This window comes from Capra hircus, chromosome 20 (genome assembly GCF_001704415.2).
Source record: "Capra hircus breed San Clemente chromosome 20, ASM170441v1, whole genome shotgun sequence".
Taxonomy (NCBI): domain Eukaryota; kingdom Metazoa; phylum Chordata; class Mammalia; order Artiodactyla; family Bovidae; genus Capra; species Capra hircus.
The window spans coordinates 20,366,896-20,387,427 of record NC_030827.1 but is presented as its reverse complement, the minus strand read 5'-3'; the positions used below and the strand labels follow the sequence as shown (position 1 = coordinate 20,387,427).

At 40.3% G+C, this 20,532-nt stretch overlaps 1 protein-coding gene across 6 annotated transcripts in view; it reads right to left on the bottom strand.

Moving 5' to 3' along the window:
* PDE4D (phosphodiesterase 4D) overlaps window positions 5,754-20,532 on the bottom strand; it is a 1,264,832-nt gene continuing 1,250,053 nt past the window's right edge. For all 6 annotated transcript variants that reach the window (XM_018065509.1, XM_018065510.1, XM_005694677.3 and 3 more), the window contains 6 exons: window positions 19,932-20,096; window positions 18,624-18,723; window positions 12,985-13,139; window positions 12,096-12,218; window positions 11,441-11,623; window positions 5,754-10,741 (listed from right to left, as the gene is read on the bottom strand). In XM_018065509.1, the coding sequence (XP_017920998.1) occupies window positions 10,325-10,741; window positions 11,441-11,623; window positions 12,096-12,218; window positions 12,985-13,139; window positions 18,624-18,723; window positions 19,932-20,096 (1,143 nt within the window). In that variant the 3' untranslated portion in view covers window positions 5,754-10,324. The remainder of the gene's footprint in view (window positions 10,742-11,440; window positions 11,624-12,095; window positions 12,219-12,984; window positions 13,140-18,623; window positions 18,724-19,931; window positions 20,097-20,532) is intronic.

Here is a 20,532-nt window from a genome sequence, read left to right as displayed (position 1 = left end):
TCAATTCTTTGGCACTCAGCTTTCTTCACAGCCCAACTCTCACATCCATACATGACCACTGGAAAAACCATAGCCTTGACTAGACGGACCTTTGTTGGCAAAGTAATGTCTCTTGCTTTCAGTTTTCATTTATTACACTAATGGCCCTGCAGGGTGAATGTGGATGGTATCTTCTCTCCTTTGAATGTCATATTAATCATATATCCTTTAGTCCATGCCAACTTGTGATATGTAATACTGTAATTTACCATAAAAATATATATTTGGTCTTCTTCCCAGTTTCAGGTATAAAGCTCCTAGCACCCTCGGAATTTCCTAAGTGTTAAAGAGTAATTAAGTTGTCTTTTACTATGTTAATAGTGGCTTGGGAAACACTTAAGGATGGGGTCAGGGGGCCAATTTCAATTCCACCCACGGCTTCCAGGGAGAGGAGATGGATGTTGATTTAATCTCCTATGGCCAATGACTTACTTCCTCATACTTACACAATGAAACCTCTATTAAGAAAAAAAAAAAAGGGGGGGGGGGGGTTGAAGAGATTCCAGGTTGGTGAACACTGTAGATTTGGGGAGAGTGGTGTGCTGGGAGAGGGCATGGAAACTTCTGCCCTTTCCCCATCGCTTGCTGAATGTGTTTCTTCCATCTGGCTTTCATGAGTGATATCTCCTTCTTATAAATCAGTGACCTGGTAAGTAAAATGCTTCCCTGAGCCACTCAAGCAAATTAATAGGCTTCAAGACAGAGATGTCTCTGGAACTCCAGTCTATAACTTGTAGGTGCAGGTGACAACCTGAGCTTGCCACAGGCCTCCAAAATGGAGGAGGCAGGGATGGAGGGGTGAAGGTAGGTGTCTCTCCATTAATAATACTGAGTCTTATGGATGGAAACCGGCTTGCTAAACACGTTTCTACTGTTTCTCCAATTGCCATTAGCTATACCATGTCACCTGCTGACACTCCTGTAGTAACATGTATCCCTTTGAGTAAATACAATGAATTAGAAAGGGGGTTGAGATTATTACTTCTCCTTTTTTGCAAAGCCAAAAGAGGAAAAAACAACTTCAATAGGTCTTGAACAGTGTTTCTCAAACTTTATGGTGCAGAAAAGTAACAGGATGACTTGTTAAAAGACAGATTCTGGGACCCACCCCTAGAGACTCTTACTCTAGAAATCTCAGCTGGGACTTGATAATCGGCATTTCTAACAAGAACCCAGTTGGTTCTGATCAGTTAAAGGCCCACATTTTGAGGAGTGCCGGTATTAGCCAAGATAGAATAGGCAAATATTAACATCTTGACTTAAATCTTTACTGTTTTTGTTCAGTCGTGTCCAACTCTTTGCAACCCCATGGATTGAAGCACGCCTACTAGTTGGGCCAAAAGAAGTATGTTTTCTTCAAAAGATACCACCTAGGGTGGCCATGTACATATCTAATCTAGGGGTATATACAAAATACTGATGAAATACATTTCTAGGCCCAAGATGGAGTGGCTTCTGCCTGAGACGCTGCATCAACAAACTGAAATATTAAAACTTTCATGTTCTTATAAATGCTTTTCCTGAGCAGATATGCATCATATCCCATCAGCCAATCCCCCAAAACCAACCCACCTCTGGCTTCCTACCCCAAACAAGGTTGGACTATTTGTCCCCAGCCAAGCAGATATTTGGGTGCAGGAGCCTGGTAGGCTGCAGTCCATGGGGTCGCAAGGAGTAGGACACGGCTCAGCGACTTCACTTTCACTTTTCACTTTCATGCATTGGAGAAGGAAATGGCAACCTACTCCAGTGTTCTTGCCTGGAGAATCCCAGGGACGGGGTAGCCTGGTGGGCTGCCGTCTCTGGGGTCGCACAGATTTGGACACGACTGAAGTGACTTAGCAGCAGCAGCAGCAAGCAGATATTTTCTATTTGTCTCTTCCTTGCTCTTTATTCTTCATCCTATAAAAGCTTCTTGCTTTCTGTCCTCTTTGGCAGTTCTCCAAAAGGAGATTTCCATTTCATTAAAGTTTGTTAGTACAACCTGAATTGACTTCTTTCATCATTTTTAAACAGTTTTTCGGCAACAAAACTCTTTCATAAAAGTTTTTGTAAAACACCACAAAAGCCCCAACTTAGGTATTAATCTGCTCAGCTAAAGTAACAAGATCTTCTAGTTTCGAAGAACTGAGTGCCATCTTCCGGTACACCTGTTTATTTTATGTCTAAGAACTGTGGCCCAGGAGGTGCAAATATGGCAAAAATGGCAAAATCCTACTAAGACAAATTAGAATTACCATGACCACCATGGGGAACTTTCCAAAGAGACAATTGTCATTCATTTAAGAAGTGCACCTCAGAGTGTTTCCCAAATCAACAAAGAGAATGGGATATCTATTTTAATTGGCATGCCAAAGCCTCCAAACAGCAAGGCTGCCCCAAAGCTTCATTGAACATTTCATTATAAGAGGCGAATGAAAAATTAAAGACCTGTCTAAAACAAAACAGTGAAAGACTAAGGTGACTCCTACCACCCGCCTCTATCCTCTATTATGTGAGTACTCACTAAGCTTCCAATGAATTGCTTTTCCACTCTGAAGAGACCAGAAGACCACAAATAAAGTCCACTAAAGAGTTTTAAAGCCAGAAACCTAGAACACTCCCCCTTGTTGCACCCTCCTGGGGTCCATGGTCAAAACTCTCCATGCTCCCTCACACAGTAGTGTCTGACTCTTCGTGACCACATGGACTGCAGCCCGCCAGGCTCCTCTGTCCATGGAGGTCTCCATACAAACATACTGGAGTGGGTAGCCATTCCCTTCTCCAGGGAATCTTCCCAGATCAGGGATTGAACTCTGGTCTCCTGCACTGCAGGCGAATGCTTTATCACTGAGTCACTGGGAAAGGCCCCATCAAAACACAGGCCCGAAGTTCTCTCATTTGCATTCACTCAGGGTACGGGGTGGGGCGGGGGGGGGGGGGGGGTTGTCAAATCGTTCCACAGCAACTCAAACGCCCCTCTATCTGTCCATAAAAGAGGGTCCTTCCTGGGGTTTACCAAACTCCCAGAAATTCTCCAGTAAACTGCTACTGGTTATTTCCTCAACAGCCCAGGGGGAAGGTAATATTAAAATTAATGAAAAATCTTGTCAAATTCTAGTAGACACAAGACTACATTCGTCTGGAGGCTGCACATGGGCTCCTAGAATAAACAGCACAAGCCAAGGGTGAAAATTCTTACCAGTGTCCGCTCTCCTCAATCTCTGCGGTGACCTGTTGAAAAAGGTAACATTTCAAGTTTTCCCTTCCTTTCCAAAGCCTCAGTCCTTGACTGGGGACCCTTTGTCGCCCAGGAACAGCCGGTGGCTCCTTGTTTGTTTCATTTGTGTCGTGTTAACATGGCGTGGGCTTGCTGCTTGCCCGAGGAACGCAAGTTGTCAGTTCCTACGTGTGCAGGCAGTTTAATCATCCGGCTGGGGTAGGGGTGGGAGGTCCAAAAATACAGCCGGACAGAAATATAGGCTGCACTCTGTTTGTCGCTCAGATAGAGCGGGCCAGGGAAAGGGTTGCACTTCGTTTGTGGCTAGGGTTTTACTGAGTATGGCCAACTTGGAGGAACTGTCTAGGTCTTTCTTTGAATTGACTTTGGGAGTGGCTCCGGATCTTGGGAGGCGAGTATCCTTTGCATCCATGGTGGCGAAAGGACGTAGGACCCCCAAACCGGAATTCCTGGCCTCAGCGGATACAACATGCCTGACAAGGAAGCAGAGAGCCCAGAAACTGTATGGAACCACCACTGCCTGGACGACACCAACGTGTGCTTATACTCGGCTGGAGATGAGAGAACTTTTATATTGGAAGGGAGAGGAGCTGTAGTAATAAAGACAGAGATGGAAATTCTTAAGGTTAGTAGGATGGGGACACAGACTCCACGTTAACTTATATAAATAAAGCAAGCAGTGTATCTTACAGGCTTGAGTTCCTGGGCTGAGCTTTACACCCATTGCACTGCGTTTGACATTGAGCATTTGGAAATACAAGAATAACTGCGACAAAAACAGCCTCCAAATCTGCACACTGGAGAAGCACAGGTGGAATTCCATTAAAATAAGGCTCTGTGTGTGCAGTTCGTCCCTGTTAGGGGTGGTGCTGTCTGGTAACACGGAATGTTTTGCTCTTGTAGGCTCAAAGTGGGAGATGTTTCCAGATCAAATACCTAAACCCAGGTAAACTCAGCACACCCAAATTGGCCTAAATCAGCCTGGGGGAATATAGGGAAAAGAAGGGCAGCTTTTCTTTTGTTGCATAATCTCACTTAGGGGTGGTAGGCTGAGGAAGTGACCTGCGTTTAGATCAAGCATTCCTGGAAGGGATGATTTGGGCCTTTGGGGGCAATAGCTGCTGTGGTTGCCTGTGGTGGTGGGAGAAAATGGTGAGGAGGCAGAGCACAGCTTATTCTATTCAACCTTATTCTACTAGTAGTTAAGATTCAGGGCTTACACTTGTGCTGATTGATCATGAAAACTGATTTTCTGCCATTCAGGGAAAAAGAATTTGTGAGGAAGAGGCAGAGTCTTTAGTTAGCAACCGGATAGAAAACTGTGAACTCTCTTTATCTAAACAACCAGACCCTAAATGTCTTGATCCCCAGATTAAATTATATCCAATATCAATTTGGTAGTGATATTCAACAAGTATTAAACACCTACTGTGTACCAGGGATCCATCTGAGGTGTGAGGGATACACTGCTGAGCAAAGAATGGACTCTCATGAAGCTCTGTTCTGGTGGGAAAGAGACAATAAACAAATAAATAGAAAGTGAAGTCGTTCAGTCATGTCTTACTCTTTGCGACCCCATGGACTGTATGTATGTAGGCCACCAGGCTCCTCCTCCATGGGATTTTCCAGGCAAGAGTACTGGAGTGGGTTGCCATTTCTGTTTTCAGGGGATTGTCCTGACCCAAGGATCGAACCTGGGTCTCCCACATTGTAGGCAGGTTTTACCATCTGAGCCACCAGGGAAGTCACATGTCAATTTGTGGTGTTATAAAGGGAAGAAAGCAGGGTAAGAGGGTAAAGAGCAAGGAAGCAGGAGTGCTTTTCTTCCATTTCTCCCGAGGTTTGGAGCTCATTTGTACCTCAGGACTTTTGCAAATGAAGTTTTATCTGTCTGGACCCTTCTCTTCCTGTCAACTCTTCCTTTTTGCCAAGTTACCTTTTGAGCTCCTTCAGAGCTCAGCCCCAAATCACTTCCAGCGAAGGCTTCTCTGGCCCTGGCCCTCTGGAAGAGACCAAGCTCAGGTTCTTGCTCAATCACAGCACCTCAGCTTCTTTGCTGTACTAAGGACACTTCCGATGCTGTGTAGGGAACTGTTCAATGCCTTTGTCCCCTATGGACCTTAAACTCACAAAAGCTGAATTATGTCTGTTCATTGATGAATCCTTACAGTCTTAGAGTTTGCAGAGTAGAGACCCAGCAAATAACTGTTGAGTATCTGAATAACTTTCAGTATGCCAGAACACTCAATCAGAGTTCCCTTCCCAAGCCTTTTAGTGCTTAGTCTTACAGGCCATCTACATAATTTTGCCTTTTTACTCTATAGCAAGATTAATCTACATAATTTGGCTTTATTGGACTACAAATATCTGGTAGTGTATGATGTCACTATCCTTTATTTCACCTTAACAATCCTCATGGCTCTTGGAAACATGTGCTGACTGAACTACGAGTTAAAATGAATACTCTTATTTGTAAATGATTGAGTCATAAATAGGCAGAATCAACCCATGCTTTTATTTCCATTGCATATAAAAATTTCATATGAAGGTATTGATGTACAGTACTATCCCCATGGGCTGTAAGAGAGGCTAAGAAACCACTAAAAGAATCATCATTTGTAATGCTCACACACAATTGACCACTCTGAAAACATATCCAAAGAAATCAAATTTAAAACAACTAAAATCAGTAAGGATTTTTTTTCCTTTTTTGTAATTATAGTGTCCCCATTGTACTGTTTAAAACAAAAGTAATCAAATTCCTTTGGGCCAGGGCTGCTAAAATCTACAGTTTGTGTCAAAAAAGAAAATGAAATAAAATAAAAGGAGGCTCATTTTTCCTAGAAAAAGATTCTCTCCTTTCACTAAGTTGCACATCCTGAGGGCTGGGCAGCAGTAGAAAAAGGTTTCCACATCAGCCACTGGGAATTTTTCATAGCTTTCAGGAGCTGGCCTCTATGCAAGGTTAAATTTAAAAATTCTAAAGCAAGTTAAGTTTTGCAGAATCACACATTCAAGAGAATGGTAACTCCATTATGCTATGTGAATTGGCATCATATAAAACTTTGTGTTTAATGTATGAATTTGTATACATAAGGAAATTTGATTCATCTTAGTTGAAGAAAAATTCCATGGTTTAAAAAAAATGACCTTTTTCATATTTTCCTAACATGGAATTTTTTTCTTAACATGGCAGGAAGCCAAATAATAAAGTACTACAATGCATGACCTATGGCTCTAGCTCCAAATCAAGTTCATTTGTCCATGCGCTCAAGAAGTCAAAAAGACTTTTAATAATTATTAGACAAGAATATATTTCCCCAGTAGTGTTTGAAAATTAAAAAAAAAAAAATCAAATGTAACTAACTGAAGCAGCTCAGTTAGTATATTACAGGAAAAAACACCATCATATATGCTATGGTGCTTCGTGGCAGAAAGCATTTAAGGGGTTTTCTCTCAAAAGAGTCTCAGAATGCTCTAGAGGTTGACCATGGTTCTGTACAATCCAGCTGCTGCCAGAAACCCAACTGATTCAAAGCTCAGATGTAAACTGCCCAGCCCTAACCCCACCATTACCTTACTTTCAAATGCAGCAAAACAAGAAAATATTGGTTAAAGTTAAGGCACAGCCCTGGGACCAAAGACCTGCAGCTATGTTTTTTATATTTTATATACCTTTATGTATTTTATAGTTTTCTTGAATCTTCCATAAACAAGCTCTAAGGTGACAAGACTATTTTATAGAAGAAAAGAAAATGTACAAGGAGTATGTATACACACCATTCATTCTCTCACCAAGAGTTTCCGAATATATCAACACCATCCCAATTCGGGATGATGTTTTAATAAGAACTGATAATTTACAATTAACATTACAGTATGTACATTACAATAAATACATGGTTGTAAACAGACAAACAAGACTGTATTACAGGTAAGGTCATTTGGTGAGGAAAAAAATGCATGGCACAAAAAAATAAATAATGCATTCAAAAAGTATCATAAAGCTTTCGGTAAAATCCACTTCATTCAAGTTTTTTTTCCCTTGTCTACAATTTGTTCTATCTACATTATTTTCTTGTGAATTTTAAGTGACATAAAAGAAAAGAAAATTAAAACAGCATTATTATGTTTAGTAACTTGCAAGCTGAAATGTACTGGTTTTATGCAAACTTGGACATCTTCTTCCCCATACAGTACCGAGATACTGTATTTTCTTACATTTTAGGAAATGTAAAGCCACTTATAAAAGAGTATTCTTTTTAACAAAGAAGTGTATAACTCTGAAGCACACTTTGGCGAGAGCAGAGGAGAGAGAAGGGAGAGGAAAAGAAGATTGTATAGTGCACTAGTCCCTGTCTTTTGGATATTACTTTTTTCCTACAATTTGATTGTCCATCAGTGGGTATCTTCACACATGTGACCATTAAAACCAACAAATTGAAGAAAAAAAAAGTCTCCCTTTTTTAGTGCCGTTATATACCTTTTCAGGTCCCGATCTGTGACATATTGCTGTTTTAATTTTTTTTTCATTCTTAAGTTCTAGGCACTCTTTGGGGGAAGTACCAAGCATGAGGAAAGGGAGGGATTGAGAGTATTTGGGAAAAAGGAATAATCCTTAGATTCTTTGTCTTTTCGTCTAGACCTCTATCAGGGACAAAATTAAAACGGAAACAAGTTTCCAATTGTTCTTGTGAAACCACTTGCCAAACATTAGACTTTATTTGAAAGATTACTGTCTGAATTTTACAGGGGAAGGAAGGTGAAAATCTGATAATTAATTGGTCAGTTCCTATCTTGTGCTCTGTGTTGAAATTCACAGCTACCTAATTTTTCTATCCATGTTTCTAACCATCAGTGGCTCTCAGGGGATTAAAATAGTGAGTATCTTCAGCTTGGGTCATTTCCCTGGCTGATGATTTAGTCCCCAGAAGTCTCCTTGAGACATCCCCAATATAAACATTTTTCAGGATTACAATTTCATTTACTGTTCTATTTTCTGTTTGGTCAGATACTCCTTTAGCCTCTACTTGAGTTCTTGGATATCACTGTGAAAAATGATTATTTGGGCTCCAAACTCTTCACAGAGAAGGTAAACATTTTTTAAGAGCTGAAATGGGAAGAAAGTCCAGACTAAATAAATGCCCCAAGATGCCAATTAAAGGTAAATACTGGGAATCAATCTCTAAAACTGGAATACAATTCTTGATACTAAATTCAGCCAAGAGTGATCTCTAATGTTTGATTTAGTCAGAATCTTCTTACCCAACTGAGTAATTTAAAATGGCATCATATCACCAAATCTCTGGTGCTAGGGGCACCATCAACTTCTTTCTTTCTTTTTTCTTTTTTTTCAACTTCTTTCTATCAGCATATTTAAAGTTCTCCTCCACCAGATGTACTTCTGGATCAATGATAACTGATAAAGCAAGAAATGCTACTATGTGTTATGTGGCTGTCCTTTAAGGAAGAGTCACTGCTACACTTAAAATCACTTCTCAGGAATATTCTTCATACAGTTCTTAATCCCATGGTGAAATCATAGAAACAAAAGAGCATTCATTGTATTGGTGTTCATTAATATATTCTACTAATATTGTTAAAAATTAGCTAGCCATTAACTTTTCTTTGTAAATCAAAAGTAAAAGCTAGTCATTATATATGACCTCATGGCAGAAAAGAATGCTAACTCTAACTTGACTACCTGTTCTTTGCATCCATCAGAATGGCGGTGATATATTTGATAAGACCCCACATAGTAAATGTGGACAGAGGTTCAAACACACACTGAATAATGAAGCAGCACAAGGGGGAAAGGTTTTCTTACTATAACTGACTGTGAAAACAATAAAAATGAGCATGAAATGTGTGGGTTATTACAAAGACATGCATTTGTGAAATGAGGGTCTACCACCACAGCAAAAAGTTATCAGAAGACACTGAGTAGGAAAATATCTAAAAAAGACTGACCATTTTAGCTACTGGGTATTTATATATCTCTCATTTGCTTCAGATAATACCAGCTGATGACTGAGTGTCCATGAGGCTTGAGATACATTAGACAGAACACACATCAGAGTATTATGGAACACATGTTCACTTTGCACACAGTGAAGAGAAATGTCAATGGGGAGCAACTCTGCGTGTCTGAATAGACCAAAATGAAAAGCCAGCAAATGAAGACCTACAAAAAAGGGTTTCCTGCAACATAAAGTCAATTTTTGTTTTTAAAATATGGAAGTCATTGGTATATAAAACAATGGGTCACTACAAATCAGTTAATTGCTATGAAGTCTAAGGTGCAAGTAAAATTTGTAAATTAGGTTTATCCAGTGTAGCACAGATTTGTACTGAAAACTTGCAAGTTACTCCTTAGAAAAAAATAACCAGTGGCAGATGAAGTTCTGAACGTAGTTTTTTAAATATAATACCTCAATACATTTAATAATAAAAGTAAGCTCTACAAAAAATCTGTTTTACATATCATACAAAATGTAGAGGTCAGTGCAGCTCACCGAACCACACTATTCAGTCAGGTATCAGGAAGACTTGAAATTAGAAAATTATGCAATTTCTGTGGCTCATCTTTTTCCTGGTAACAGCTTGACACTGTGTCCTGTTCCTGACCCATTCGTTGCTTCACCCATCTGTTCACTGCATCCATGTAATAATGCCTTCTTTCTGCTGAAAATATTGCAAACAAAAAGAAAAAATAAAGAACCCCAAATCATCTTAACTTTGGGGCTGCCCAATGAGCCACACTCCCTAGAAAACACTTAAGCGTTGATTTTTCTCGGCTTCTTCAGCGTGATGGAGCCGCAGACCTGTGACAATGCTGTCCATGAAGATGTCCCTCTCATTCTGATGACATGGAGGTGAAAAAACTGGTGACGATATTCCTGAGCGCCAGACTAAGTCGTCAAGGTCAGTTTTGTTCCACAAACATCCTGGCAGATGACAGTGAGGTGTGACCGTGGTTGTGGCATGTGACATGCACTTTGGAAACAACGTTTCTACTTGAAAAAACAAAAGACACACACGAAAGGCATGGGCGTCTGGGCCCCGTTACGTGCCCGGGGAGGGCTCCCCGGCGACGCAGGCCTCGGGCTGGGCCCCCTCCCCGCCCGCCGCGGCCTCCTCTTCCACCTGCTCATCCAGGGGGGTCTCGGTGGCCTCCGAGTCCTGAGTGCACAGCGTCTGGCAGTCGCTGCAGCTAGTGTCTTCCTCGACTTGACTCCCACTGTCCTTCTCGGTGTCGGACTCGCCGTCTTCCTCTAAAGTCAGTTCAAACTGGAACTTCTCTGTCTGACCCTGCCTGCCCTCCTCCTGGTCATCGGGCGCCGGGGAGGGGCTCTGAGGAATTGTGCTCTGGTACCACTCGCGATTGTCCTCCAAAGTGTCCAAAATGTCCTGGGCGTCAGGATGGACCAGGTCTGCCCACGTCTCCCACAGAGGATGAACGATATAGTCTATGAAGCCCACCTGGTTAAAAAAAAAATATCCAGTGTGAGTACAGGATTAAGAAACAATGGAAAAGGTTAAAGAGACCCAAATGTATTCAATTTATATACTGAATTAAATTTTTATATATGATATATAGAATTTACATAAAATATATAAATGTAATATGCTTTACAAATATAATACTGAAGACTATTAATCTTAGTCTGGTAAAACAGTCACTATTTTAGGTAGCAGACTGTATGACAATGTTGTTACGAGCTGCAGGAAACAATAGCTTTTAGAATTCTGAGTCCAAGAGCAAGTTTCTGATGTAAAAAAACCTCTGCTTCTTTACCTTGCTTGGCTTGAGGCTTGGACTTGATTTTAGAATAGTCCATTTATAGGTGGATCCAGATAAACCGAAATAATGCCATGTATTCCATATGGATTCAAAGAACTTTATTCACTTATGAGAAGAGATAGTTGAAATAATTCTACACATATGAATATACTATATGAATCGAGTTACGATGAATAAATATACTGTTCTATGAATAGATATGCGACCATACAGATATACATCCTAAGAATCAAAGAATTTTGAGGCTTGCAAACACGAAGTGGGAATTGAGCTTGTCAGAAAGGAAGTAATTAAGATCACCCAATAAAAGACTGAACAAGGTGCAAACAAAGAAAGCAAAGTGTAGCTGTGTTCTCTCTGAAAGCTTAAGGCATCACCTGTGATTTTTCCACAGATGCATTGTGCTTGTCACACATGGGGCTTATCTCCATGCCCCGCTCCCTCTCTCGGTCCCCTTGGCGGAAGAACTCCTCCATGATGCGGTCCGTCCACTGGCGGTACAGCTGGAGAGGCTTGGTTGGGTTGCTCAGGTCGGCACAATGCACCATGTTCTGAAGGACCTAAAACAAACCAGTGCATGCTCTGCTTAGCACCCGTTCCTTTTTTTTTAAACTAGAAATTCACATCAAGTGACTGTGACACTTAAAAATACATGTTGTGTAAGAGTCGTTCCAGACGGCTCGACCATGATGTGTCTGTGTGTGGTTCACACTTGTATTAATAGTCCAAAGTATGCCACTTCTAACGCATCTAGGTATCATGCGAAAAACTGTTTACATGCTCAGTTCATTAAATTCAGAGCTGCGTAAGTGGTTGGTTTTGTGGGATATTATTTTTTCCTAATGCACTTCCACTTGCAAAGGCCAATAGGACTTTGTCTGGTTAATTCTCAAGATGAAGAATCTGGATAAAAATCCTGCTTATAACTACCAAAATTATAAGCTGGGAGAAAGGAGACATAAATCCTATCTAAGCTAGACACACGGACACGAGTGTGTACACACAGACACAGAACAAAGTCAAATGCTTTACCTGGATCCTATCAGAATAATTATCAAGAAGAAGGACTCCAGAACTCGTCACTTTCTTAGTTTCAACCATAGTTTTCAAATCGGCCAGTAGATTCATGTGCTTTGACATGTCTGTGGCAAGTACCTTAAAAGACAAACAGTGTTATAATAAGTAAAACATGCCCAGAGGAAAAAAGTCATAATTTGCACATGAAAATATCATGGAGAACATGAGAAGAAATGGAGAACAATTCTGTCATCTAATAGCCCTGTGCAGGAATCCTTCACTGCTTCCTAGCCAGAATCTACTCCTCTTTGCTGTCAAGTTTCCTGGAAGTTCAGAGAAATGTGCACAATATATAGAAACATTAATCACTAGCAGCCACTCTCATGGAGATAAAAAGGGCTATTTCTCTGGATAAGACATCATCACATTTTGAAGTTTTTATTTCTTGGACTAGAAGGTGGTTACTGGACTACAATGGAGTGATTCACAGGTTGCTTACAGAATACTTTATGAACAATATTCTGGTTAATTTTCTGCTTATCTAAGACATGTAATGTCTCCATTTCTCTGTATGTACAAAGCTAAACAGATAAAGTTTCCGATAACCAGAGATTTCCCTGTGTCTCATGAAAAATGCATAGAGAAAAGACGAATGTCACGGATGTTTCTGCATGGCACTTCTGCTGACAAGAGGTTTTTTCATTATTCTTAACTCCAGACTGTTAGCAGCAGAGCATCACTGCCAGCAGCAAGGCCAGCCTCTGGGACAGAAAGGGCAGCAATGTATAAGAAATGTACAAGAAATTGAAATGTATAAGAAAGTTTTATTTGACTGTCATCTCTTTCTTTTTTAAAAAAAATCATAGATCACAGTTCTCTCTTTTGCTTTTTATCAGTTACTCACAATGTCAATGACCATCTTCCTTAATGACTGTCTTTGCTTTTTGGTCAAATTCTGGAAAATGTCACAGTTTTCTTCCTGAAGCAACTTAAAGCCCACGGCCAAATGATGGTTCTCCAGGACAGAAGAATCATTGTACATCAAGGCAAGTTCAGAGTCTTGAAAGAAAGACAAAAGGTAGAAGGTCAGCAAAGCCATTTATGCTAAGTTCATCTTATTTTTCATATTCCGAGATATCTGGGGTTTTAGGAAGCAATTTCTCCTAAATGTTTCTGCTTGCATTCCCATGACATGACAACACCTAGAAGAGAGTCTATGAGTTAGTGTAACCACGGAAGAGCCCTAGAATTCTGAGAGTGGACTTGATGCTATTGGCACGTGGCAAGTCAGTTCACACTGAGGCTTCGGCTTCTTCTGTTCTAAAGGGAAAGAAGAGTTAGGTGAGGTTATCCTGAACCTCCTATCCGGATCTGCTAGAGGCAGCTCCATAAGCTCAGCAGTAGAAAGCAACATTCCTAACATCTGTAACACATCCAGATGTTGTATTCCTGATAAAGGTGGACTATCTATCCAATCTTTTATGCAAAGATCATGTGCCTTAGGGTAATTTGTACTCCAAGAGGGTACAAGACCAGCTTGGAACATACAAACAACATCAGGGTCTGTTCACGCTTGTACTTGTTTTGTTCATAGGATAGCTTTGTTCATTTTTCCATTTCCTTGTCCAAGTGTCTCGGCAGTCACTATAAACATGTATGCACACCGAGAGTTTCACACGAAGCTGGCTTTTGAGCTGTCTACATAACTTCAAGGTGAAGATTTGGTTGCTTCCCCATGACTGTCCTGGACCTGTTTTATTTTGTTTTGTTTTGTTTTGTTTGCAATGAGAAATCCCACCTCTTTCCTAGTTCCTATAAATAGCAGACTCAGATCTATTAAAGTAGTCTTTAAAAAAAAATGGTGCTTTATCTTGTTTCCACTTAAGTCACTGTAAAAACTAAAACATGTGTTGGATCTTTCTTCTGACTTGTGTGGAGAATATATATTATTTTCTAAGGAAGAAATACTCAATACTGCTCAGTGACTATTTTAAAGAAGCTAGGAAGGAGACGTGAGATTCAAGACACACTTTGACTGAGATCCTATGATTTTACATTGATACAGAAAAATAACATTCTATACATAAGCTACAAATATAGTGATAGAAAGCTTTTTTATCAATGAGATCAGTGAAGTAGAGTGTGTACTATCACCAGGTCTAGCTCGACCTTCATATAGTGAAATGTCCCTGCTCTTGAACCTCAAAAGCCATATGATTTGAATAGATGACTAATGTGTTCAAATGTGTGAAGAAACCTTTCTCCCCCACACCTAGACAGATTTGCTAGAAACAGAAATTTTACTCATTTTCCAAGTAAAATTTAATGCTATATATATTCTGACACTGCTTTATTGTTTCAGAAAATAATGCTTTAAAAATATTTATCTTTTTAAAGATAAATATTCTCTAATGTGCCGAGAGAAATATCAATAACCTCAGATATCCAGATGACACCACCCTTATGGCAGGAACTAAAGAGGAAGAGGAACTAAAAAGCCTCTTGATGAAAGTGAAAGAGGAGAGTGAAAAAGTTGGCTTAAAGCTCAACATTCAGAAAATGAAGACCATGGCATCCGGTCCCATCACTTCATGGGAAATAGATGGGGAAACAGTGGAAACAGTGTCAGACTTTATTTTGTTGGGCTCCAAAATCACTGCAGATGGTGACTGCAGCCATGAAATTAAAAGACGCTTACTCCTTGGAAGAAAAGTTATGAGCAACCTAGATAGCATATTCAAAAGCAGAGACATTACTTTGCCGACTAAGGTCCATCTAGTCAAGGCTATGGTTTTTCCAGTGGTCACGTATGGATGTGAGAGTTGGACTGTGAAGAAGGCTGAGCGCCGAAGAACTGATGCTTTTGAACTGTGGTGTTGGAGAAGACTCTTGAGAGTCCCTTGGCCTGCAAGGAGATCCAACCAGTCCATTCTGAAGGAGATCAGCCCTGGGATTTCTTTGGAAGGAATGATGCTAAAGCTGAAACTCCAGTACTTTGGCCACCTCATGCGAAGAGTTGACTCACTGGAAAAGACTGATGCTGGGAGGGATTGGGGGTAGGAGGAGAAGGGGACGACGGAGGATGAGATGGCTGGATGGCATCACTGACTTGATGGACGTGAGTCTGAGTGAACTCTGGGAGTTGGTGATGGACAGGGAGGCCTGGCGTGCTGCGGTTCATGGGGTCGCAGAGTCGGACATGACTGACTGAGCGACTGAACTGAACTGAACTGAATGTGCTCTATTCAACACATTATGATGCTCATTACATTTTATAGATTTATTTACATAGTATTGTCCTTGATAAGATTTATGCAGCTTCTCACCTGGAATTTCAACTTCCTTACATCCTATTCAGAATCTCTCACTCCTCTAAATCATTTATAAAAGCTTAACGCCTCTGCCAGGTAGAAATGATCGCTCTGTTTTCACAACCTTAAGCATGTTTACAAGGAGTGTATGTGTCATTAATATCAAATCACTTGGTGCCTAAAACTAACACAACTGGAATGGTTAATGAAAACTATCACCACAACTGAGAAGCAGAGGGGTATTTGGCCTGGGAATCAGCCAGGTGAGCCCAAGTGCCCTTCCGCCCTGGTGAGCCATGCAGTTTCCTTAAAATTGGACAGGTGACCTCCCATCCATGGGAGGTCTGATCTGATGATTAGAAGTCTTTATTACAGGAAACACAGGTTCAACCTTTAGCTTTGGACAAGATGGCAGCCCCAGCTCCAGGCTAGGAGCTGAGAGTGTGCTAGTTTGAGCCACTCAACCCATCCACAAAAGAAAGAGAAAACACAAATTTAAGGTCTATAAAAAGAGTTTACTGTAAACTAAAAATAATCACATAATTCTGATAGAGTATTTCATACAGCTGTTTATTACAAGTTTGCAGTTATTAGTGGGACTCCTTTTAAAGCATGTTGTGAAAACTAAAACTTAACTTGTGTTAGAGGCTACTAAGCCTCTTCTGAGTTCTGAAATAAAATGCTTTCTGGCTCGATCTTCCCGACCAAGGGATCGAAAGAACCCGGGTCTCCTGTATTGCAGGCAGATTCTTCACCGTCTGAGCCACCAGGGAAGCCCAATTAAAAGCTAACTATGGCAATAATTCTCATAATGCCCTGGGGCAACTTTCATCTACCAGATGTTACTGATTCATTCTCTCAGGCATTACACAGCCCTATCTCACCCCACCCTCAAGAAAATATCAGCAATCCAAAGCTGGCCTGGGAACTGCTGACTGTCCTGTGTGGCTGAGACCCCACAGAAAGGAGATGTGCACAACATCACTGACTAACAAACTGCCTCCAGAAGCGCAGTGTATAATCCTTCTACCTCAGGCAGGTCATCAGTAAAACGACCTTAAACAGACACCCTTGGCCACTGTCCTGTGTGTATAATTACCCACTGCGTGTCTCCATTATTTATTCTCAGTTGTCTCAAACTTTAAAGGGCATGAGATTCATCTGTGGACTGAGGCTTTGCTAGCTTAAACTGCAGACTCCACGGGTACCCTGCTGCCAGCCTAGGCCCCTCTGCCCTTAGAGGGTCCATAATAAAGAATAATAGAGTTGGTCCTCATTTTTCCTGAAAAATTTAAGAGAATACTTGGAAGACAGTGACTTTATTATCGGTTGTTTTAATTTGTTCTCAATTCTTAATTCTAATGTTATAATATGGGAAGATACAATAGTAAGTATAATAGGATGCAAATAAAACACTTAAGTCTGAATATTGGTGTTATTAATTTAAAGAAAAAAGCCTACCTTTCTTAGTGGCAAGAGTTAAGACAAAATTTATATGTATTTGTTAAAAATATCAAGATATACCTAAGAAGCAAAATAATGAATCAGTCCAGGATAACAAAAAATTGCCAGTGTACATTTTACTATAGGACCTTCCTGTTCTAACAGAAAGGACACAATCAACCCTAACCTAGGAGACAATGTAAACTCATGTGTTGATATACAGTAATGTTTCATTGACTCCTGAAAGCACCCTATTATAGGTTCTCAAAAGGTAGCTAAGACATGAAATGCACTGACTATCCATCCATTTTTGGAAACCTATGACTTTCCCAATTCTCCTACACATTAGGGTAGTCCAGAGGCTATACAAATATGTAAATAAGCCAAAAGATCTGAATCTCTCAAAGCAAGCCTATATTTAAACTTCCCCTTTAAATCTGGCTGCACCAAAGTATTGGGAATGAATGGTGGAGGAACAGACGCCATAGGAGCTAGACTGCTATGGGGCAGGAGAAGGCTGTTTTCCACAACTCACAGTAAAAAGCAAAGACAGATTCTTAACAGATAGGAAAAAATAAGAGCTTTTTATTTTATTTTTTCACATACAAAAGTGACTTTTATAACATTAATCTACTGCGGTGGGAGGGAATTATATAATGGTACATTTAAATTATTTACCAATTAACTTCAAGTATAGAAAGAATGGGCTTCCCTGGTAGCTCAGCTGGTAAAGAAACCACCTGCAATGCAGGAGACCCTGGTTCAATTCCTAGGTTAAGCTGGAGAATCCCCATGGACAGAGAAGCCTGGCGGGTCCCAGTCCATGGGGGTCACAAAGAGTCAGACACGACTGAGTGACTAAGAGCACAGAAAGAAGAGAATTTCTGTAAAACAATCTCTTTGCCAAAAGCCTCACCCAAATGCTACTAATATTCCCTACAGGAGTTTGCAGTGCAACTGTGTGTTAAGAGGTGTCCCACACTGAACAGTCTCTTCTGTGCGTTCTTTCCAAATCCATTGATGACTTATTTTGCAAAATGTCACCAGTGAGAAAAAAGCAATGGTTAAAACATATTAAAAGAAAAAAAGAAACAGTATGTCAAAACAGAACCTCATACTGCCCTCAGCATGAGATGTAAAAAGGGAAGAAGAGGAAAGAACATGGTGGAGAGGGGAAGGAGTTACAGCCTCTGAAGAGGATTACGTGACAACCTACATAAAATGAGGAATTTAACATTTATCCTGATAACTTCTTTTATTTAAAACTCTGAGGGCAGGATTTCCCTGGTGGTGCAGTGGTTAAGAATCCACCTACCAATGCAAGGGACATGGGTTCAATCCCTGGTCAGCAAACTAAGATCACACATGCCACAGGGCAACTAAACCTGCATGCCGCAACTAGAGAGACCACATGCCACAACCAGAGAAAGCTGATGAGCTGCAATAAAGACCCAGCACAGCTCCCCACCAAAAAGACTTTAGGAGCAATATACCTAAATCTTTCTGCAAACTTTCGCTTTCAATTGCTCTGTCTACTAATGTGGTAATATAGTATTTCAAGAGAAGCACTGGAATGCATGTTTTTTCAAACATCATATGCCTCATGGGCTAGAACAATACTTTTTTAGAGCTATTATAACATTAATGTGCAGTCACCGAAATGCATATATACACATCTCAAAAGAACATGACTCTGGAAACACCCTACACTTATAAAAACGCTCAGTCACTCTAAAATGTAAAAAGGAAAATTTTTTCTGCAAAAATGAAGAAGTTTCACTTCACTTACTTGTATTGATCAGAAACTGATTGGACACACCAGGATGATCAACGTCATGGATTGCACTGGCAAAAATTGCTGCAAGAATCTCCAAATCTGTAAACACAGCCTGAAAGAACCCAGACAGTATTAGATAACGTTACTATTCTATAGTAATATAAATTAAAGGTGCATAGGAATGGGAAATTCCTTCCCAGACTCTGATGGAAAATAAAATGAAGCTTCAAAATATATTATCATCATGTTTCAGGATGGGAGACTTTCAGGAAATGAGCTCCTCATGGCCTTTTTGAATGTAATCTTGGAGGAAATATTTTCTCTGATTTTATTATAATTCAAGATCACACCTTTTCCATGGTTATATTTTAAAAATATTTAAAAAGGATATCTGCCAATATTTTACAGAAAATAATAACATTTTAAAAGTATTTAAGATGTTCAAGGATATTCTGAAAATGTACATAAAATTAATGACACAAGCAATTATTTTCTTTCATTCAAAACAGGGACTCTCAATCTCAGAGAACCCAACATCTGCAGTCAGATAAGTCTTTGTTGTGCAGATAAGTCTTTGCTGTGGGAGGCTATCCTGTGTGTTACGAGGTGTTTAGCAGGGCCCCTGGTCTCTACAGATGAGGTGCCAGTAGAATGTACCCCCAAACTGTGGCAGCCAAAAACTTCCAGTATTGACTGCCAGATGTCCCTGGGAGGAGCAGGAGTAATGGGAAAATCACCCCCAGTTGAGAGCCTCTCACTCAAACAATAAGGTATTAACCCAGTTTTATAATGAAACAATCTGAACTATAAAGTACATTAGCAAAAGAGAGTCACTCTCCCAAATGATTATGGAGATTAAATTGCTTTAATAAACATTTAATGGAACAACTTCATAGGATTTGGTGACATTAAAGATATGTTTCTTTCTAGTGAGTTCTATGAAAAGTATTAATGCATAGCTTCTATTTTATAAAAATAATCATCTTTGGGTTATAAACAAAAAAGTTGTCAGACTAAATTCCCAAGAAGCCCCAAACTAATCAAAACTAAGTAATCCAGGTGTGCTTTATGGAATGTTCACTAGATCATTTCAATGAGGCAATATCATAAACAGATGAATCCCTAAGTCTTTGATTATTATCAAAGACAAATTCATCAAAGACTCAGCTGTTTAATTACCACAGTGACATCCCCCTCCCAACTTAATAATATTTCCAGGAAGCCAATTATTGTTTGCCCTCCATGCCCTTCAGTATGCAAGCTGAAGAACCACTGCGAGTGGCAAGTTAATGTCCTCGAAGGTTTAGAAACCAAGTGTACCTCTAAAGCAGGTGTAGACAACAGCACGTGCGTTGACTGGACGACATCTGCAGCGTGAATATTATTGTGGTAGGCCACATCAGCATGGTAATGATCTTCCAGGGTCATTAGGTATGTAATTAAAGTGTCTACTGGAATTTTAAATGTTTTTAATAAATCCCGTTCCTGCAAGGAAAGAAATCCTCTTAGCATTTTGTATCTTATAGAAAAGATTTTCCATACAGTGTGTTAACAACAGCAACAGAAATCACCCCCTGTGTCACCTATGGATAACCCAGAAATGAGAGAAGCACTCTCTCAATGTCTAGTGAGGACAATGAAAACCCATGGGGTGATCCAGGAACTGCAGGGACAAAACCAGAGTACAGTTGTCCTTCTGGAGCCCAGCAAAGCTTTGCCCAAAATATATGGTGTCAGGAGTGAGCTGCCAACTATCAAATGTCCGTGTCCTGGGACCCTGAAGGTAGCTTCAGTCCACCATCACTGACTCAGCCACTGGATCAAAGCAAAGTGAGACACGACATTCTCTTGAGGGCTGGAGACCTCCAGCCCCAAATCTCATATAAATCCTAACCCTGAACTGGGGCAAAAACTTGACAAG